The sequence below is a fragment of the Lycium barbarum genome, chromosome 2, assembly GCF_019175385.1.
Source record: "Lycium barbarum isolate Lr01 chromosome 2, ASM1917538v2, whole genome shotgun sequence".
NCBI classification, from domain to species: domain Eukaryota; kingdom Viridiplantae; phylum Streptophyta; class Magnoliopsida; order Solanales; family Solanaceae; genus Lycium; species Lycium barbarum.
Genome location: NC_083338.1, coordinates 140,954,859 through 140,977,130, shown reverse-complemented (window position 1 = coordinate 140,977,130; position 22,272 = coordinate 140,954,859). Strand labels below are relative to the sequence as shown.

The 22,272-nt window shown below is 39.0% G+C and overlaps 1 protein-coding gene across 2 annotated transcripts in view; it reads left to right on the top strand.

Annotated features, from left to right (window-relative positions):
* LOC132627648 (protein SABRE) overlaps window positions 1-21,520 on the top strand; it is a 39,783-nt gene extending 18,263 nt beyond the window's left edge. For both annotated transcript variants that reach the window (XM_060343108.1, XM_060343109.1), the window contains 16 exons: window positions 497-748; window positions 1,500-3,590; window positions 6,307-8,149; window positions 8,705-8,805; window positions 9,672-10,028; window positions 10,212-10,330; window positions 10,765-11,014; window positions 13,159-13,383; window positions 14,250-14,389; window positions 18,528-18,600; window positions 18,850-18,951; window positions 19,058-19,240; window positions 19,435-19,776; window positions 19,857-20,024; window positions 20,206-20,587; window positions 20,901-21,520. In XM_060343108.1, coding sequence (XP_060199091.1) covers window positions 497-748; window positions 1,500-3,590; window positions 6,307-8,149; window positions 8,705-8,805; window positions 9,672-10,028; window positions 10,212-10,330; window positions 10,765-11,014; window positions 13,159-13,383; window positions 14,250-14,389; window positions 18,528-18,600; window positions 18,850-18,951; window positions 19,058-19,240; window positions 19,435-19,776; window positions 19,857-20,024; window positions 20,206-20,587; window positions 20,901-21,010 — 6,738 coding nt within the window. In that variant the 3' untranslated portion in view covers window positions 21,011-21,520. The remainder of the gene's footprint in view (window positions 1-496; window positions 749-1,499; window positions 3,591-6,306; window positions 8,150-8,704; window positions 8,806-9,671; window positions 10,029-10,211; window positions 10,331-10,764; window positions 11,015-13,158; window positions 13,384-14,249; window positions 14,390-18,527; window positions 18,601-18,849; window positions 18,952-19,057; window positions 19,241-19,434; window positions 19,777-19,856; window positions 20,025-20,205; window positions 20,588-20,900) is intronic.
* Window positions 21,521-22,272: the final 752 nt, after the last annotated feature.

Sequence of the window (22,272 nt, the reverse complement as noted above, 5' to 3'; positions counted from 1 at the left end):
AAATCTTGAGATTCTTTATTCGGAAACCTTGATTCTGTCTTTTTTCGTAATTTTACACTCAAAAGTGTGTTTTGAAAAGATTGGCTAAACACAATCTGTTTATCAAATTCTTCAAAAACCACCTACTCTCCAGAAGTACTACTCTGAAAAGCCATTCTGGAAAAAAATGCTTCTCATAATAACTAGTTCTTTGGAAATTCGGCCATACAGGGTTTTAGCCATTATAAAAGAAAATTGCTTATTATAAAAGAAAATATCTCACGAACAATAATAAATAAAAGAATGTACAAGTTAGGACATCTAAGTATATCTAATTACACATGACTAAATCTATTAGGTTTGCAGACTGCTATTTGAACTGGTCTCTTTCATGACATGTTCTCATTTGATTCTGTATCATTTTTGATGCTTTCCCCACGGCGTTAATGTTTTTTCAAGTCTTATGTTTTACTTTCTCCATTATCTATTTAATTGCTTCAGATGCTTTACTTTACAGCCTGCTTCACCCATTAGATCAGAAGTTGATGTCAAGCTTGGAGGTACTCAGTGCAACCTGGTGATAACTAGATTACATCCGTGGATGCGCCTTCATGCTTTGAGAAAAAAGAAAATGGTTCTTCAAGGAGAAAGAACTACTACTGAAAAATCACACTCATCTGATCATAAAGCATTCATGTGGACCTCCACTATTTCAGCCCCAGAAATGACTATAGTGCTCTATGATTTGAATGGCTCACCACTCTATCATGTAAGACCCTTTGACATCATATCCACACCTTTTACCCATGTTAAAGGCATTAGTTTTTTGGTTCCCCACTTAAAAGACTTCTCTTTTCTTTTCAAAAACCATCTGTATCTTAGCGTACACAGGAGGAAAGTTTTCTGGCTCTGATTTAACTTTTTTGCATGCTATCTATGTTTCATACTTGTTTCCTTAAGCCCGAGAGCAATGCTGGGTATCTGAATAGTACATTATGCCGAATGGGTGGGGTGAGTTTGTTTTTTGTTTCTGTGTTGTCTAAAGCTATCTTCTTTTGTGTCCGAGCTCAGCTAAAGAAAGAAAAAGCTTTTCATGAGCTTTCTAATTGGCTATTTGGATAGTTAACTTGAGAGCAGTGTAGGATATCTGAAACAGTATATTACCTCTGAATATGTGTGGGGTATCGTGTTTTTGACTTCACCATTGTGTGAAACTGGTTGTCTTTTAACTCTTTTTAACAACTTATGTCCTCAACTTACAAGTGAGCTGCTGGCCTTTGCTTGAGTTGATTCTTTTTGGGCCTTTTCTATGTAATTGAGGGCATGTTAATCTTAAATTTCATTCTATCCTTTTAACGATGAATTTCTATTTCCATGCAAACTGGTAAAAGTTAGACAGCAGAATAAGCACAGATAGTTAACTGTTCGGCTTGTGTCTGTAAAATCCTTGTCTATCAGAACCATGTCACTTCATCTTTTTGTTTTAAATAGTGATATCATGTTCCTTTTGTACATTGCAGGGTTGTTCACAGTCATCACATGTCTTTGCCAATAATATATCAAGTACAGGCACAGGGGTTCACATGGAACTTGGTGAATTTAATCTGAATATGTCAGATGAGTATCGGGAATGCTTAAAGGAGAGCCTCTTTGGGGTTGAAACGAACATGGGTTCACTTATTTATATTGCAAAAATCAGTGCTGACTGGGGCAAGAAAGATATGGATTCACCTGAAGATGGCCTCAAGTATAAAACAGTTCTCTCTGTTGATGTTACTGGGATGGGTGTTCACTTAACCTTCAGGCGCATTGGGTCTCTGATGTCTACAGCTTTGTCTTTCAAGCGTTTACTGAAGAGTCTTTCTGGTTCTGGGAAGAAACCACACAACCGGGTGACAAAATCATCCAAGCCATCAGGGAAAGGGATTCAACTCATCAAATTCAATCTAGAAAGATGTTCTTTAAATGTTTGTGGAGAAGTGGGTTTGGAAAATTCTGTTGTTCCTGATCCCAAACGTGCCAACTATGGATCTCAGGGAGGTCGAATTGTAATTAGTGTTTCAGCTGATGGTACACCCCGCACTGCAACTATAACACCTACAGCTCCAGTTGAACTTAAAAAACTCAAGTATTCTCTGTCCCTTGATATTTTCCACCTAAATCTATCCATTAACAAGGAGAAACAATCTACACAAATGGAGCTTGAAAGAGCGAGATCAATCTATCAAGAACATTTGGAAGACAGTAACCTCCCTGGAGCAAGAGTTACATTGCTTGACATGCAGAACGCAAAAATTGTGAGGCGATCTGGTGGTCTTAAGGAGATTGCGGTGTGCTCACTCTTTAGTGCCACTGATATATCAGTCAGATGGGAGCCTGACGTACATATAGCTTTGGTTGAACTCGGGCTGCACTTGAAATTACTTCTGCACAATCAGAAGCTTCAGGAGCTTACTAAAGGCGACCTTAGAGATAATGGGCAGGGCAATGAGACTTCAATGGAGTCAGTACCACTGGATAAACGCAAGAAAAGAGAATCCATCTTTGCTATTGATGTGGAAATGCTTAATATATCTGCTGAAGTTGGAGATGGTGTTGAGACAACTGTCCAGGTGCAGTCAATCTTTTCTGAAAATGCTCGGATTGGTGTGCTTCTTGAAGGGTTAATGCTCAGCTTTAATAATGCAAGAATATTTAGAAGCAGCAGATTGCAAGTCTCTCGCATTCCAAATGCTTCTAGAAGTGCATCAACTGCAAAACACGAGATAGGCACAACATGGGATTGGGTTATTCAAGCACATGATGTCCACATATGCATGCCATACAAGTTGGAATTACGGGCCATCGATGATTCTGTTGAGGAAATGCTTCGAGCTTTAAAGCTTGTTACTGCTGCAAAAACTAAACTTTTGTTTCCAAATAAGGAAGTGAAATCAAAAGCTAAAGAGACTAGTTCATCAAAAATTGGACGAGTTAGATTTTGCATAAAGAAGCTCACTGCTGATATAGAAGAACAACCAATGCAGGGATGGCTTGATGAACATTATCAGCTGTTGAAGAAGGAGGCTTGTGAATTAGCTGTCAGATTAAACTTTATTGATGAGCTCATTTCTAAAGGTGGCAAATCTCTTGGCGTTGCAGAAAAAAGGGATTCTCTTGAAGATGGTAAGATCCATTTCAATGGGGAAGAGATTGACGTGGATGACACTTTAGCCATTAAGAAATTGCAAGAGGAGATTTATAAGCAGTCATTTAGGTCGTATTACCAGGCATGCCAAAATCTTGTGCAATCGCAAGGATCTGGAGCCTGTAGGGAAGGGTTTCAAAGGGGTTTCAAGCCTAGCACAGCCAGGAGTTCTCTCTTTTCAGTTTCTGCTACAGAATTGGATGTAACCTTGACAAGAATTGAAGGAGGTGATGCTGGGATGATAGAGATTCTGCAAAAGCTTGATCCAGTATGTCGTGCGCATAGCATCCCATTTTCACGATTATATGGTAGTAATATCAATCTGCATACGGGTTCCCTGGTTGTTCGGATAAGAAATTACACGTGCCCGCTGTTTGCTGCAACTTCTGGCAGATGTGAAGGACGTGTTATACTGGCTCAGCAGGTCTAATCATTGTTCTTCCTATTTTCTTCATCTCCAAACTGTTAAAAAAATGTTTTGGTGAAAATATGTTAACAAGAACTACTTGCGTTTCACTTTAACCTATACAAATGATTTCTCTCTGAAGGATGTGACAACCCAATTGGCGCTCATTATGAAAAAAGCAGGCAAACCATCCAATATGTTTTAATAGGACCTATTGAATCACCATTGCTAAGATGTGGATCAATTCAAACAGTTGCGTTTTAATGTTTAATTTTACTCCTAACTTTAAAAGCTAGTTACATATTTTGGACTTGTGTAAATTTTCTTTGCTCCTTCGCATATTTGAACTTTCAGACTTCTGGAAACTCCAAAGCATACTTGTAATATTTTCTTTTGTATATTTAGCACCATCTTCTAATATGATTTAATAAGACTCACTGAATCTATTACCATTGTTAAGATTTGGATAAATTCAAACAGTTCTTTTTTTTTTTTTTTATTTTAATCCAAACCTTAAAGCTAATTACATATTGTAGGGCTTGTGTAGATTTTCTTTGCTATTTCGCATATTTGAACTGCCAGAATTTTGGGAAGTCTGTAGCATACTTGTAATATTTTCTTTTATATATTCAGCACCATATTGGCGGACTTGGTAAAATTTAGCGTTATTACTTTCTTTTGCAGAGAATAGTATGGGTCTTCTTGTTTGTTTATTCCTTGAAATGATTACTGCGATAGATGAGTAATGTTTTCAGGAAAATTCTTGCAATTCAATTACCTTTTTCAATTTAATGCTGTGAAAATATAATATCTGAAATAGACTGATCTTGCGGTCTTAGCTGCACTTTCTTGATTGTTGATGCACTCATATTAATGTCACTTTGTATGATATTTTTATACCATGACAAATATCTCTGCATCTTCTCAAACCGTGTTACTCTTTATTTTATTTTTTTAATTTTTTTTTGTTTTTTTTGCGTTTTTATACCTGGTGTTCTCAATGTTGGGCCTGGCCCCCATATTACTTTGTCCACGCTCTAGGTATTTAGTCCTGGATGTGCGGGGGAGTGTTAAGTGTCCCATATTGGTGGAGGAAATGGGCTGTTGTCCCCTTGTGAGCTAGTTTTGGGGCTTGAGTTCGGCCTAAATTCCAAGTTTTATTAGATATATATATATATATTTTTTTGGTAAAGTAATCGAACCATTTTAGAAAAGCATCAAGAAGATGCAAGGTTACAAGAGAGCAAAAGAGCTGCTTCAAACAAAACATGAAGCAAACATAGGCTAAAATCTGTGAAACAGCCAATAGGATTCCCTGAATATTCTACTAAGCTAGAGACAGGGACCTAACAAAATCCAGAAAGTTATCCACAATGTTTCTGGGGAAAGAAAGTGCCAACTGAATAAACATTCTAAATATCTATCCTTGAGGATGCTAGTAGGAGTTGAGATTCCAAAATGTCGATTGTTACGTGTCAGATTCTTTAAAAGTAGTGTTTTTCTTGAGAATCCGACACAGGTGAGGCATCGAAAGTAAAGAGTCCGTGCAACTGCCTTTTTTTGCCGGGATGTCGCACTGCATTTGCTCTAACTCGGGATACACTTTGCTAATCTGGCTTCTAACGCTATTTTTAGGCGCATTCTCGACCTTTCCACTGATGTTCTAATATAACCATCCAATTCAATGGCTCTCCCTAGCTACGAGGCCTCACATGGGTAGAGTTCGATATTCCTTTATCGATGGCTGACCCAACTCTTTCCTTTTTTTTGATGAAGTAATGTGTATCATTAACAAAACGAATCATGAAAATGCGACTTACATTAATTGTTTGTTAAAAGAATAAGTACTAATAACTCTTTCCTTTCACCGGTCGGTAAGTGCATCCTATTTCTAGGTTCATGCTAAATCTTAGAGGCCTTTGAACCGTATACATGTCTCACACTCTTGACATGAATATACCAACTTGAGTGTGTTATGTCCCACATCGGTGTCTTATATAGCACTGGGCTCTTCCAAGTTAATAGCTAGCTTTCGGGGTGTGGTTCTCCCTGGGTTATTACAATTGGTATTAGAGCCAACCCCTTTGTGCTGTCGTGCCTTGGATGGTGACACCTGTATGGCAGTGTTCGTCCGGGGCTAGTAATGTCTAGCGCACAGCCGTCGAGGATGATACATACGGAGGGTGGTGGTCTGTTATATTCACATCGGTGGCTTATGTAACCTTGGGCTCTCACACCTTAATAGCTAGCTTTTGGGGTGTGGTTCTCCCTGGGTTATAATAGATTGAAAGCCCTGGGATTAGTTTGAGTTGATTTATACTGATTAGGTATGGTTTGATCGTTCGATTTGACTGTTGTAATTTTGTACATTTTTTTTCTAGAATCAATAGCTTACAAAATTGTAACATATAAAATCATTATAAATTCCTATCCAAACTCCATACTTGGGTGAACGATCAAGCTTTTCCATATGTAATCACTGAAATGCTACCTTGTGAAAGTTAGCGTTGGAAATTTGTCTATGCGGTAAGCCTTCATTTGAGATGGCATTACCAATTTGAATATCTATGTTTAACTTTGCTTCTTTGTGTTGGAGTTAAAGTGCAAGATATATTATATTCCTCATTTTACTGTATTTGACTCTTGAGAAGCAATCTTAGTTTGCTTTAGAATGTTCTGAATTTTGACAACAGTCTCGTTGACACAAACTCAGCCTTTTTTTTATTGGGTGTAGGCAACTTGCTTTCAGCCCCAAATCCACCAAAATGTGTACATTGGGAGATGGAGGAAGGTCCGTTTGCTCCGTTCTGCTAGTGGGACAACACCACCAATGAAAACATACTCCGATTTGCCTTTACATTTCCAGAAAGCAGAAATTTCCTATGGAGTGGGTTTTGAACCAGCTCTTGCTGATATTAGCTATGCTTTTACAGTGGCCCTGCGCAGGGCAAATTTGAGCATCAGGAATCCAAGTCCAGATCCTCCACTGCTGAAAAAAGAAAAGAGCTTGCCTTGGTGGGATGAAATGAGGAACTACATTCATGGAAACACCTCCTTATATTTTTCTGAGTCCCAATGGAATATTCTTGCCAGTACTGATCCTTATGAGAAGTCTGACAAGCTTCAGATAAGATCTGGGCGTATGGAACTCCAGCAGTCAGATGGTCGTGTTTATTGTTCTGCGAAGAACTTCAAGATTCTACTGAGCAGCTTGTTGAAGAACTCCAACTTAAAGTTTCCACCTGGTTTCATAGAGGCCCCAGCCTTTAGCCTTGAAGTAATAATGGAGTGGGAATGTGATTCTGGGAACCCTCTAAACCATTATTTATTTGCATTTCCTAGTGAAGGAGTGCCTCGTGAAAAAGTTTATGACCCGTTTAGATCAACTTCTCTGTCACTAAGGTGGAATCTGTTGCTTAGGCCATCTCTTCCTACTCATGATAATCAGTCAAGCTTTTGTTCCATGGGTGATCAACGTGTCCTGGGTGCAGCTGGCAGTGGTGCAACAAAGCCTGATAGCTTGTCAGTTTTTCCAACACTAAAACTTGGTCCTCATGATTTGGCATGGATACTGAAATTCTGGAGCTTAAATTATAATCCGCCTCACAAATTGCGGTCTTTCTCTAGGTGGCCGCGTTTTGGAATTCCGAGAGTTCCTAGATCTGGCAATCTGTCATTAGACAAGGTGATGACGGAATTTATGTTCAGAGTTGATGCGACACCAGCATGCATAAAGCATATGCCTTTAGACGATGATGACCCAGCTAAGGGGCTGACATTTTCTATGAACAAGTTAAAGTATGAACTTTATTATGGCCGGGGGAAGCAAAAATACACATTTGAGACCAAACGTGACACTCTTGATCTTGTGTACCAGGGTCTTGACCTGCACATGCCTAAGGCATTTATAAATAGAGATGATAATAGCAGTGTTGCAAAGGTTGTTAAAATGACTAGGAAAACATCACAATCTGCATCAACAGAAAGGTCTTCTAATGATAAAACTAGCAGTATGAGCAGCAGCATGGAGAGACAGCATGATGATGGTTTTCTTTTATCATCTGATTACTTTACAATCAGAAGGCAAGCCCCAAAAGCTGAACCAGATAGGTTGTTGGCGTGGCAAGAAGCTGGTAGGAGAAATGTCGAGATGACATATGTGAGATCTGAGTTTGAAAATGGGAGTGAAAGTGATGACCATACAAGATCTGACCCTAGTGATGATGATGGATATAATGTAGTGATCGCTGATAATTGTCAGCGTATCTTTGTCTATGGTCTTAAGCTTTTGTGGACACTTGAGAATAGGGATGCAGTTTGGTCTTGGGTTGGTGGAATATCTAAAGCTTTTGAAACTCCAAAACCTTCTCCTTCTAGGCAGTATGCCCAAAGAAAGATGCTGCAGGATAGTGAGGCAATTGATAGAACTGAATTACCTCAAGATGATAACCAGAAGTCTCCAGTCAGTCATGGTGCAAGTTCCTCTTCTCCACAGCGCGTGAGGCCATCAAAAGCACAAGCAGAATCACCTCCATCAAGTGAAGTTAAAGTAGAAACTCTTCCATCTAGTTCCTTTGGTAAGCTCTAACTCGACCTTGACTCTCTATCTTGACTTTAGAGCATTAGAGGTGTGCATTCTTCTTTGAGAATTAGTGAAACTTAACACGGTTCTAAAATGCTTGCAGTCTGTTGTATAGTTGGTAGTTATTATACATCAGGAGTTTTAGTTTCTGATCTAATATTATACTGCCTAATCTGTACAACAACAACAACAACAACAACATACCCAGTGTAATCCCACAAGCGGGGTTTGGGGAGGGTGGTGTGTATGCAGACCTTGCCGTTACCGCTACCTTGTAAAGGTAGAGAGGCTGTTTCTGATAGACAGCATGATGATGTCACATATTTCGAGTTCAGATGTTTGGCACATCCAATCTCCCTTCTACATTAGCTCTTTTTTTGTCAATTGATTAATTATAGCAGCTTGACATAGCTGCATTTGCATGATACAAAAGCTTATATAATATTTGAGATATCAGTCATAATCTTTTGTTCTCCTTCTCACTGTTTGAACTCCTCGCTGCAAAATGTTTATTGTTGCATACTATCCATTTTCTTTTTTCTATTACCAGCACAGTTTGCCAACATTGAAGACACCGAGGGGGAGGGCACTCGCCATTTCATGGTCAATGTAATTGAACCACAGTTCAATCTTCACTCAGAAGATGCAAATGTAAGTTAGTCATCTGTTAATTTTTTAGAGCAGTATTAAATAATTGGATTGGTTCTGGAACATAGCTTCCTAGTTTACTGTATATAATTCACTGTCATGTCATTGGTGATTTGCTGCTGCAAAATTGCCGTAAGCAATTTAGTTTCAATAATAGTAGAGTAGTTGTAGGTGTTACTTGTAGTCATTTCCATTTGAATCCACCTCAACGCCCAAGGTCAAAATTTTAACGTTTCATTATTTTTGACTTAATGTTCATACAATATAATATACATTTTATACAATATAATTTATTCCGTTCGGTTCGGTTCAGTTTTTTGTCGGTTTCTTTTATAAAATTTAAAACCTGCCCTAACTATTCGGTACTGTTATAGATTTATATCAAAACCTGCGATTTTATTTAAAAAACTTAATAATCAATTCGGTAAGGTTGGTTTGGTTGGTTTTGAAAGAACCATTCATATAGGCCGAGTTCAACTTGCTTTGGATTGAGGCATAGTAGTATTTGATATATTCAGCTGTTTACTATCAGATTAGAAGTCATCTCCCTTTATTGCATTGTAATTTGTTTTGTTTAGGCATCCTCATTCGCTACTCTGTTTATTTTTTGGAGTAATAATTTCCTCGTTCTCTACTCTTCTATTGAACAATCTGGACCAGTCTTGATCCATTTACTTATTTCTGCAATGTGAGATTCTAAGGATTTTGGCTTTACTATCTTAGCCATGTTCAATCGAAAGTTGTAAGCAAAATCATGACTATCAGTAATCCTAAATACAAAAGAAAGGGGAAACTAATATCTAAACTTTATCGCAATGCTCTAATTTTTCATTGATGCTAATGCTATTGGAACCTTTTTGTTTTGACAGGGTAGATTTCTGTTAGCTGCTGTGAGTGGTCGTGTTTTGGCTCGTTCTTTCCACTCAGTTCTTTCCATTGGCTATGATGTGATTAAACAAGCTCTAGGTGGAGGAAATGTTCAAATTCGTGAATCTCAACCTGAAATGACATGGAATCGCATGGAGTATTCTGTGATGTTAGAACATGTGCAGGCACATGTTGCTCCAACTGATGTAGATCCAGGGGCTGGACTGCAGTGGCTTCCTAAAATTCGAAGAAGCTCTCCGAAAGTGAAGCGCACTGGAGCTTTACTGGAGAGGGTCTTTATGCCTTGTGATATGTATTTCCGCTATACTAGGCATAAAGGTGGAACCGCAGACTTGAAGGTATCCGTGCTTCCAAATTCTGTGATAACCTAATCATGTTGGTTTATGTTGTGAGAATTCTATCCGACTTATCGACCAATTCTTTGTTACATCATATGTTTTCATCCCTTTATTTTTATTTTTTTATTTTGATAACGATGTTATCATCATTCGATTTTCAATCATGATTATGTATTATCATAGGTGAAGCCTTTGAAGGAGCTTTCATTCAATTCAGATAATATAACAGCAACAATGACATCCCGCCAGTTCCAAGTTATGCTAGATGTGTTGACCAATCTTCTATTTGCCCGGCTTCCAAAGTAAGGACAGTTATTTAGATCTCTAATTATTACTCCCTCCGTCCCAATTTATGTGACACTCTTTCCTTTTTAGTCAATCCCAAAAAGAATGGCACCATTCTATGTTTAGTAACACTTTAACTTTAAACTTCCCATTTTACCTCTACTGAAATGATTTATAGCCACACAAATATCTATGACTTGTTTTAGACACAAGTTTCAAAAGTCTTCTTATCATTGTTAAACTCCGTGCCCAGTCAAACACCTTCACATAAATTGGGATGGATGGAGTAACATTACTAAACCTATTATTGTGTTTAACGTGCTTTTGGAGAGCTGCAATCTAACCCTCATTTTGTTCCTTAGAAGCCTCTATTATACTTGGATGTGATGAGTTGCATCTCCATATATATATCCTAAATCTTTGAGAGAATTAATTGAAAATCCTAAAACAGGCCTCGAAAAGTTAGTCTGTCATATCCGGCAGGTGACGATGAAGATGTTGAAGAGGAGGCTGATGAAGTTGTTCCTGATGGTGTTGAAGAGGTAGAACTGGCAAGAGTGAACCTTGAACAGAAAGAGAGAGTGCAGAAGTTGATCCAGGATGATATTAGGAAATTATCTCTTTATAATGATGCACCTGCCGACAGGAACCCGGTAAAAGAAGGTGATCATTGGATTATTACTGGTGGAAGGTCCATATTGGTAAGACAAGAACTTTCTGAAGCACTTTAATATTGTTTAGATGTGAAATATGACAGAATTCATTTCCTGTTTAACAAGTTGATTCTGAAATGATTGCATAAGTCTAAGCCTATCATACGCACTCTTTACTCGTTGTTTCTAAGAGGCACAGTTGCCACTATGGCCTAGAATATCATTCAAGGCCGTCACCTGGTAAAATGGCATTGGACTTCTGTACGAAAAGCTAAGTTTTTGAATTTGGGAAGATTTTGAGATCCATGCCAACGGTTTAGTCAAAAATGAAAACCTGAGGTCCTTTGACATGGAATATATTGGTTATTATGGCCCATAAAGGGCTTAGTAATTGTCCTCCTTTACATATCTTGGTTCTCACATCATGTCCTTTTTGTTGGGCCTGGACACTTGTCAATCGGATGATCCCGAAGGAGAGTTCAGATTCCCAATTTCCAATGTTCTTCCAGTTGAATTAAGAGTTTCTGCATTTTGCTCTTTTCCCAAGCACTATCATTTTTCACACACTTAAATAAGTAAAATGGGGGGCGACTAATGAGCACAATCATGACCCAGTCCAACCACATGCCTTGACTGGTCCAACTTCCTATAAAATACAGACGGCCAATCTGTGCATATAGGCTACCTTGAGTTGGATATCAATAGTGATGGGTCGTGACAACCTGCCAAAAAGTGAAAGAAGCAAAAAAGGGCTTTTCAATTTTCATGGTCCTCTGCTTGACTTACTTTTCTTATCCATAGTTTCTCCACATATCATGAGCAATTCAACTTCAATTTACTAATTTTTGTGAATAGTATGCCATGAGATGAGCTTGCTGCACCTCTCTCTTTCAAGTTTCAGGTTGCTTTGAGATTCTCTTCTCCCAGTGGAGGTTTTTAAGGCAATCTGTTCCAGTGCACTATAGTGATGCAAATGTGGTTTCAAGGCTTTTCTTCTCTTGATTTTAGTTTTACTGTTACAATCGTTGAAAGTTATAGCTGTGTTTTTTTTTTTTTTTGGATGACAAGGGAACCCGCAGCCCCTACCCTTTAGGTGCGCATAGGGTAAACCCTGCTTCTGTGCAATAGCTCGCAAACCACACAGAAGAGATTTACGTGCCTATTATTTTCTTTTTTTATTTCTTGATAATTCTCGTGGATTATTTCCAGGTGAAAAGTGACTGGATGTAGCCTTTTGTTTGCTTTGGATGGCTGTCATTCTCATACTCTTATGTTTTAAATTACAGACAATGAGTGTGTCAAGTAATTTCTTGAAATGGTGTATAGAAAGCCTCTATTATAGATATTTGCCCTTATTTTCCTTTTGTTTTTCGAGAGTGCAGTTACAGTGTAATTTAAACAGAAAGTAATTATGAAAGTATGGTAAATAATTTTGACAGTTTAACTGACTATTTTTGGTGAAATAGAAGTCTTGGTGGCAAAGGTAAGATATTCTTCAAAATGATTCAATGCTTATTTTATTTATACCCACTTGAACCTAACCTGTTTAAGCCGGAATAAAAGTGGGTATGTCTGCTTAGACTCCGTGTTCTTAAACACCTATATGCCCCAATATGCAGTGTTCACTTATTTTGACGAACATACCCTGCTTCTTATAGTTTGCATGTGGTAACTTGTGTCCTTTGGTAGTGAAGACTATGAAGTTCACAGATTTCTAGGAATTTTGCTTGAAATGAGGCTATGGTGGGATAAGCTTGGATGGTTTTGGCACTCCATGGGTAATGCCAAAAACTGTGAAAGATTTGACGTTTAGTTGGAAGAGCGGGAGAAGAAGGAGAAGACAAGTGCTTTTAACTTGGTTCCACTTGCTTTAATGTGGGTAGTTTGGAGAGAGAGAAACAAGAGAGCTTTTGAAGGTGTAGAGTCAAGTTTCTCTCAAAGTAGATTCCATTCCCTTATTTTCTTTTGGTGTGAACAGAGAGTTCCTTGTTGTATAGATGATTGAACGGAGTTTGTAGAGAATCATATCCTTTTGTCGATTCTTTACCTTTTGTATACCCCTTGTATACGGCCACTTTGGACACGTTTATGAATGAAACTATATTTACTTGATAAAAAAAATGTATATTCATTATATTAATAGGAAGAAAAGGTGTATTAGATGAAGGCTTATAAAAATCAACTTTTTGTAGGTGCAAAGACTGAAGAAAGAACTAGTACATGCTCAAAAATCTAGAAAAGCGGCATCTGCTTCTCTCAGGATGGCTCTACAGAAAGCTGCACAACTCCGATTGATGGAAAAAGAAAAGAACAAAAGTCCTTCTTGTGCTATGCGCATCTCTTTGCAAATAAAGAAAGTGGTTTGGAGCATGCTCGTGGATGGTAAATCATTTGCCGAAGCAGAGATCAATGACATGGTGAGTCTCTACATGGCTTCAGTGTTTTGGGTTTTATCCGTGCTTGGCTAAATTCCTGTAGAGAGTTCTTGATCAGGGTAAATACCAGTTGAAAGGTCTGGCAGAGTTTATTGTTTTATGTTTTTTTGTCTAACCTGTCCCGTTCTGATCTCATATTGGTTCTAATACCACCTAATTTGCTCCAACAAAAAGAAAGAGAGATGAAAAAGAAAAACAAGAATCTGAATTCTTAGCACTTAAAGGTCTACGTAATTACACAATTATACTGGAATAAACTGCAGCTGAAGTTTCATTTATTTAGAGGGGTTAAAAGTTGAGAACAATAAGGTGATAATTCCTTGAATTGGAGAACTTTTGTTGCAAGGTAAACTAAGTCGGTGTCATCATTCAAAGCGTTTTATTTAGTGTCAGATACTTAGGGTTTGATCAGATAATGCATTCTGGTCCTAGTCATTTTAGATGGAAATAGATTCCAATGAACAGTGTTTCAACTTTATTCTACAGTTTTATCTAGACAATTACATAATAAAACTGAAGTGTTTGTAAAATCCAATACAGGACACTGTCACTTGAACTTTAAAGTACTGCATTCTTTTATGCGATCCCTGGGGTGTTTAAACAGCTCTCTTGCAACCAGAAACTGTTTCATTGTTTAGGAACTGTAAAGTATCATGTCTTTGTTCATGCTATCCCGGAGGTGTTTAATAATTTATCTAATGACCAGAAAAAAACTGTTTCATTGTTTAAGAACTTCCACTATCCTCCTTAATGCTCTTGCAGTCTTTTTTTTTTTTTTTTTGTCCCTTTAAAATCGGAAGCGCTTGAATCAGAAGGAAAGGAATATAATCTGCTATTTCTCTATACAGATATATGATTTTCACCGTGACTACAAAGATGTCGGGGTTGCTAAATTCACGACGAAGTACTTTGTTGTGAGAAACTGCTTACCAAATGCCAAGTCTGATATGCTTCTGTCAGCATGGAATGCTCCTGGTGAATGGGGAAAGTATGCATCAATTTCAGTTATTTCTGCTCTGTATGTTGCTCTTTGTTGCACGATACTGTAGTGTTTATGCTTCTATTTTCTATGGGTTGGTGGGGTGGAGTCCTACTTTTTTTTTTCCCCTTTGTATCCATGTTTGTGTTTTAATCTTTTGTATTAGGATTTTCTCTTAACTGGCGATAGTGATGATTATTACCCTACATGTCTTGGACAGCCACATGTATTGAGACAACCTCTAATTTACATTTACGAAGTACCATAGATGATTGTGATTGTGTTTGAGGCAACCTCACATCTACGACCATTTTTGAGTACCTTGACACAGCTTGCTATCGCTGACTCTCTTTCTCTCATCCACTTAGCTAGCTCTGTTCCTAATTATCACGTGATCTCGTCAAGTACTTAATACTGCATATTTAGGCTTTGGTTGAAGTATACACATAATAATAATGTATCTCTGTTGATAATTGCCTAGTCATGCTACATACTTGAGTATTAGAACTTCCCTTCGAATAGTTCTGTACAAGGAACCCAACTGAAACTTCCAACCTGAGTAAAACATAGTAGCTGGTATTCCTAATCCAGTGAGTTAGGGTATGGGAGAGGTAATAAGAGAATGATAGAACCAGATCCTTGGAGTCTTACTCACGATTAGATCTTGGAGATCTGTGGCTGAATTAATGACTCTTGGGGGAGGAAATGATGAGAATTGAGGAGGACTAAACTAGAACTGGTAAACTATCAGTGGTGGCTAGAATCAATACAAGGTTGGAAGAGTTTATGTTGGAAATCCAGATAACTACTGCAAAAGCAAGACTTAGTCACTGCTTCCATAGTTTAAGTACTGTTATGACAAATACTTTTCTGTTACCTACCCAAATCACATAAAACAGGCAGCTGTGATTTAAGATTTATTCTTTCTCATTTACCAAACAAGTGGTCCATAGTGTTTGGCTCTGCTGTTATTCCATAGAGCACACTGATAAAGCCAGAGCTGAAATCTATTGTTCTGTAAGAGAAGTGCGTCCAAAAAACTGATAGAATATATTTGTTTGGAGAATTTTAGCTTTAGCGAATATCAAACTGGGTGTAAGAAGTAAGTTTCTCTTTGGTAAAGGGACAGTGTTGAAGTCATCAATGTCAAAATAGATAAAGTTGTAAATACATTTTCACCCTCGTCCTCAAATTTATCACCTAGAATGCTTCCCATGCAGGAGGGCAGACTTTGTTTGGGCTCTGATTTCTGTATCCACTTTGAGGGCTATCTTGCCTCTGAAGGGTCAATTGTATTAGCTGAAATATAATTTAACAGTGATCTGCTCAATTCTAATTAGTCTCTAGGCTATCCTACATCAGCTCTGAATTTAGAACACGTAGAAAGGAGTGACTACTCCTGCACCTCCTCATCTTGGGAAGACCGTTAGCTTTCCCCAGCAATGTTTAATTTGCCCATATCATATGTTATGGAGACGCCTGTATGCAGAACTAGAGGACAAAGGCGGGGATAAGAAGTTGTACAGACTAGCCAAGGCGAGGGAGAGGAGGGCGCGTGACTCGGATCAGGTGAAGTGCATCAAGGACGAGGATGGCAGGGTACTAGTGGAGGACGCTCTTATTAGACGGAGATGGCAGTCATACTTCCACAAACTCTTGAACGATGGTGGGGACAGAAATATTGTGTTGGGAGATTTGGAGTACTATGAGAGGTGTCGTGATTTTGGATATTGTAGGAGTATAAAGGTTGAGGAAGTTAAGGGTGCTGTCCGTAGGATGAGTAGGGGTCGAGCGACCGGGCCCGATGAGATTCCTAGGGAATTTTGGAAGACTGCAGGCAGGGCAGGTTTAGAGTGGTTGACCCGACTCTTTAATGTCATCTTTAAGACGGCTAAGATGCCCGAAGAATGGCGATGCAGTACAATGATTCCATTGTACAAGAACAAGGGCGACATTTAAAGTTGCAACAACTACAGAGGGATCAAGCTGCTAAGCCACACTATGAAAGTGTGGGAAAGGGTGGTGGAGATGAGGGTGAGGAGAGGCGTGTCTATCTCAGAGAACCAGTTCGGATTCTTGCCGGGGCGCTCAACTACAGAAGCTATTCATCTTGTACGGAGACTGGTGGAGCAGTATAGGGAGAGGAAGAGGGACCTACACATGGTATTCATCGACCTAGAAAAGGCATACGACAAAGTGCCGAGAGAGGTTCTATGGAGATGCTTGGAGGCTAGAGGTGTACCTGTGGCGTACATTAGGGCGATCAAGGACATGTATGATGGGGCCAAGACCAGGGTAAGGACTATGGGAGGAGACTCAGAGCACTTCCCAGTGATGATGGGGTTACACCAGGGATCAGCTCTTAGCCCATTTTTATTCTCCTTGGTGATGGATGGATTGACGCGGCAAATTCAAGGTGAGGTGTCATGGTGTATGTTATTTGCGGATGACATAGTCCTGATTGACGAGTCTCGCAGCGGGGTTAACGCTAAGCTGGAGGTTTGGAGACAAACTCTGAAGTCTAAAGGGTTCAAGTTGAGTAGGACCAAGACAGAGTACTTGGAGTGCAAGTTCAGTGAGATAGTGCATGAGGCTGATGTGGAAGTGAAGCTTGGCACCCAGGTCATACAGAAGAAAGATAGTTTCAAGTATCTTGGGTCTATTATACAAGGAAATGGGGAGATTGATGATGACGTCACACACCGTATTGGTACAGGGTGGATGAAATGGAGGCTTGCCTCTGGAGTGTTATGTGACAAGAAGGTGTCACCGAAACTTAAAGGCAAGTTCTACAAAGTAGTGGTTAGACCGACTATGTTGTATGGGGCGGAGTGTTGGCCAGTCAAGAAATCTCATGTTCAGAAGATGAAAGTGGCGGAGATGAGAATGCTGCGATGGATGTGTGGGCACACTAGGAGCGATAGGATTAGGAATGAAGTCATCCGAGACAAGGTTGGGGTAGCCTCAGTGGAAGACAAGTTGCGGGAAGCGAGGCTGAGATAGTTTGGGCATGTGATGCGGAGAGATGCAAATGCCCCAGTGCGGAGGTGCGAGAGGTTGGCCAGTGACGGTTTCAGAAGAAGTAGAGGTAGGCCGAAGAAATATTGGAGGGAAGTGATTAGACAGGACATGGCGCATTTTCTGCTTATCGAAGACATGACCTTAGATAGGAGGGTATGAAGGACTCATATTAGGGTAGAAGGCTAGTAAGTAGTCGCGTTTATCCTTTCTTAGGAGTAGCTACGTTGCTCTATAGTTTCTTGTCTCTTCATTTTTGCGAGTATCTGTTGGTTTATAATGGCTTATTTACTTTCATTGTTTTCATTTACATAACTGCTTTGATTTGTTTGCCCGTATCTGACCTTTCTTATGCTTCTTTCTCTTGAGCCGAGGGTCTTCCGGAAACAGCCTCCCTACCTAAGGTGGGGGTAAGGTCAGCGTACACTCTACCCTCCCCAGACCCCACGTTGTGGGATTCACTGGGTATGTTGTTGTATCATATGTTATGGAGAAGAAAGCTGAGATGCTGAAAGATCTTTCCTAGCGTGGCATATCATTTATAAAAAACATAGTTCAACATAAGCCTTTATTCAATACAAGGAAATCAATTTTTCAGGGAAGACCCATAAGAAGGTGGCTCATGGTTCCTAGGGCTTTGGTCTTGTGGATTAGGCGCACATCACAGGTTGGAACCTTGTCGCAGACAAAAGCATGGTATTTAAGCGGATAAGGGTAGATGGGCAAGCTCATTATCCACCCAGTTTCAAACTGTGCCTCACCCTTAGAGATTTCTCGATTTTTAAAAAACAAATAGGTAGCAACTCATGGGACTAATACATCATGTAGTCAGGGGATTGAAAATGTTCTACAGTGTAGCATTTCGCCTCTACCTCCAAGATTACCTACTTAGCATGATCATTGAATATTTGGAATTGTCAGTTTGCTATTCACTTCTTAAACCACTTCAGTGGCTAGTTGTTAGTAATATTTGGTGCCGTATCTTACAATATGTGCCTCATACGGAGTATATGTTCTTAGGAATGCTAATCTATGGCCTTCAGGTTTTGCAACTACTCTTGAAACCATAATTTGCGTGATTTTGCACTGTTGAATCCTGACCATATAGTTTCACTTTTCATGTTTACAGAAAAGTGATGCTTCGAGTAGATGCTAAGCAGGGGGCTCCAAAAGATGGAAACTATCCTCTTGAACTATTCCAGGTAGTAATGTTTCTTTTGATAAGGATTTTGAACCTTAGTTTTTTTTGATAAGTTGATAAGGAATATCAACTTGATGACAGAGTCTGGAACTTTACACTTCTGAGCACTGTGTTGGTCATTACATTATTCACACTGAATAACTTGCCAAGCTTATTTCCTGAGTTGACTCGAAGATTAACCCTTTCTCAGATTTTGGCTTCTTTAATGTGAGAATACTTTATAACCTGTTTAGATTCCTCCGTTGCGCAGGTGGAGATTTACCCCTTAAAGATACATTTGACTGAGATGATGTACAGAATGATGTGGGAGTACTTTTTCCCAGAAGAAGAACAAGACTCACAGCGCAGGCAGGTGTGTCTAATGTCCATGTATCAGAAATACGTGCTAATAAGTTTTTCCTCAGATGAAGATTAACCAACTGACAAGATGTCGTTGCTAAATGTTTTGGTGCTTACAGGAAGTTTGGAAGTTTTCCACTACTGCTGGTTCCAAGCGTGCAAGGAAAGGCTCATCAATGCAGGAAGCACCAATGTCAATTAGCCATATAGCAAAAGATCCCCAGGTCTTAGCTAAGTCAAGCAACTCTGCTTTACCAGTTATCTCAACCAGTCAGGTTTCCTCTTCTGCTGATTCCTCCCAAGTGAGTCCCTGAGCCTTTGTTGATTGTTGGTTGTGTCTTAGCTAGATAGGTGAAGAGTGGCTTTAAATCCCTTTGGTGGACAGTTATCTCAGCAATTTCTTCATCATTCAAGCTTAATCTGATTTTTCTATATCAATATTTTCACATATATCTTTTTTTAATAAGCATGAATTTCACGTTCCTGAATATTGCAGGTGTCAAAGTTGCAGAACTTAAAAGCTAATATCGTTTGTGGTTCAATCCCTGAACTAAGACGAACATCATCCTTTGATAGAACTTGGGAAGAAAATGTTGCTGAATCTGTTACTGATGAACTTATGCTGCAAATGAACTCCTCAAGTGTTACTTCTTCAACAAGTGGGCCCTTTGGCGCTATTGAGCAGCCAGATGAAGGTAACAGAAACAAATCCAAAGAACCAAAACTAATCAAATCTGGCCGCTCCTCTCATGAAGAAAAAAAGGTGGGCAAGGCACAGGATGAGAAAAAATCTAGGCCTCGTAGATTGAGAGAGTTCCACAATATCAAGATTAGTCAGGTCAGTCTATTATCTGTGCTAATAACTTTCGTCAGTTTTGTGTTTCGGAATTAATACATGTTTAATATGCATGGGGCTAGGTTGAGTTACTTGTTACATATGAAGGATCAAGATTTGCTGTGAGTGATTTAAGATTGCTGATGGATACATTCCATCGTGTTGAATTTACTGGAACCTGGCGGAGGCTATTCTCTAGAGTTAAGAAGCACATCATCTGGGGAGTCCTAAAATCAGTAACGGGAATGCAGGTTAGCTCCTTTGAAATTATCTTTATCTGAGGTTCATGATCTGTAATTTATTCAATATTTCACCACGTTAAAACCTTTTTTCCATTGCTTATGATAATCAGTAGTATGTATCTGCAGATTCATAGTTTACATTTAACAGAATCTGATACTTCAATGATCATGTCCGTATATACTAATGCAGGGCAAGAAGTTTAAAGATAAAGCACATAATCAAAAGGAAGCTTGTGCCGCTGGTGTCCCCGATATTGATCTTAATCTCAGTGATAGTGATGGTGGTTCAGCTGGAAAATCTGAGCAGAACCCTTTATCCTGGCCTAAGCGTCCCGCTGACGGTGCAGGTGATGGTTTTGTCACCTCTATAAAAGGCCTTTTCAATTCACAGCGTCGGAAGGCCAAGGCCTTCGTGCTTCGGACAATGAGGGGTGAAGCAGAAAATGAGATACCTGGTGACTGGAGTGAAAGTGAGGCAGAGTTCTCTCCCTTTGCCAGACAACTAACCATAACAAAAGCCAAGAAGCTTATTAGACGGCATACAAAGAAGTTCCGTTCAAGAGGACCAAAAGGTTGGTGGAGCTTTTTCCATGTGGAAACTGGACAGTATCTTGTTCTCTCTTTTAGGCTCCTATCGTTTTCCTCTTAAGAAGAACTAATTTAAGATGCTGTCTGCCCTCTCTGCTGTGCTAAAGCTAGCAGAAGCCTGCATTAATGCTTTGTTTAATAAGACCAGCACTTTATGATGTCTGGGTTGCTTAGTCACAGTTGATATTACAGTCTTGGTTTTGGGTCCATTCGGGCTGACAGTTTAGTCTATTACTTTTTAAGCTATGCTATGAAGTATCAGTACATATTGTTACTGACACAAGTCTTTCTTTCCAGGTTTATCTTCTCAACAAAGAGAATCACTTCCTTCGTCCCCAAGAGAGACCACCCCATTTGAAAGTGATTCATCAAGTGAATCTTCGCCTTATGAGGATTTCCACGAGTAAATGAGCTTGAAGACATTGAAAGGGCATGTGCTATGGGAGCCAAAGTGGACTGGAACAAACCTTGGTTATATATAGCAGTCCGCTATGCTAGCAATTCCAATTGATTAAGATTTGTGGCATCCTTGTTTCCTGCATAGACGGTGTGAGATGCTCACATGTTCCAAAATAAGGACAGGCGAGAATTGTGAGAACATGCGGAAAGAAGTCTATAATTAATAACATTTCATTGCCTTCTTATAGCAAAGGTGAGTCCCTTTTGTTGCAGCCATTCTTTTCTTCTTTAACCTTGTATTTATTGTAACACCCAACACAAACGACATTAGGAATTGTAAGAAGAGTCCATAATTTTTGTAATCACATACCTATCTTTAGCGAGAGACCAAAGGTTTATAGTTGCTACTACATGTACAGTAGGCACACAATAGAGTTAGAATATGTTCCCTGAGGAAAGTTTTCTGCATTGTAACAGTGGAGATTAAATGGAAATGAAATTTCAACTCTTCAGTCTCATCAGCAAAGCAAAGAAATAGTGCATGATTTCTACTCTGGCTGCTTTGCTTCTATTAGTAAAAGACTTCTGATGTTCTGTTTCAAGTTCTTTGTACGAAAGGTTTCCCTTGCATGAGTAATGTTAACACAAGCTGTCAATTATTATTAGACAAAAATTATGCTAAACACCACTTTGATGTTAGAGAGAATTAGATCGAACCTTGTTGTTACAGCTTCTACGATACATTACCTCAACAACAACAATAATAATAATAATTTGGTCGGTGCAAAATCGTGTGATAAAGGTACATTCTTGATGTGAACTTCCCATGTTTCCCCAATTTGATTACGATGTTACTATCTTCAAATAGGAGCTTATCAATTGTGATTTTTCACTGTCAAGTGAAATAAAAAAATGAAGTTCCCGTTACGCCCTTACAACCTGCTTCTGTTTTGTTTGTTAAACAAATTCTGGCTCTATGCTGTATGTTTATAATCATTTCTTTATCTGTGTTAGATACTTTCTTTATGTTATATATTACAGTTACGATAAAACAAATATTTGGTTGCTTTGCAATTGTGCGGGCTGATATTCTTCTTTTTTAAGTTTCTATCAGTTTGCCCTGGCATGAATAATCCAGTGATCAAAAGGTCGCAGTTCTAACTGGTGTCGCTAGTTGTGTTCTTTGTTCTGTGGGATTTTATAGTTACTTGTTTCCCAACGAGTGGTGATGTTTGCCTTTTCAAATCATAAGCCCATTATAGCTGCCTAT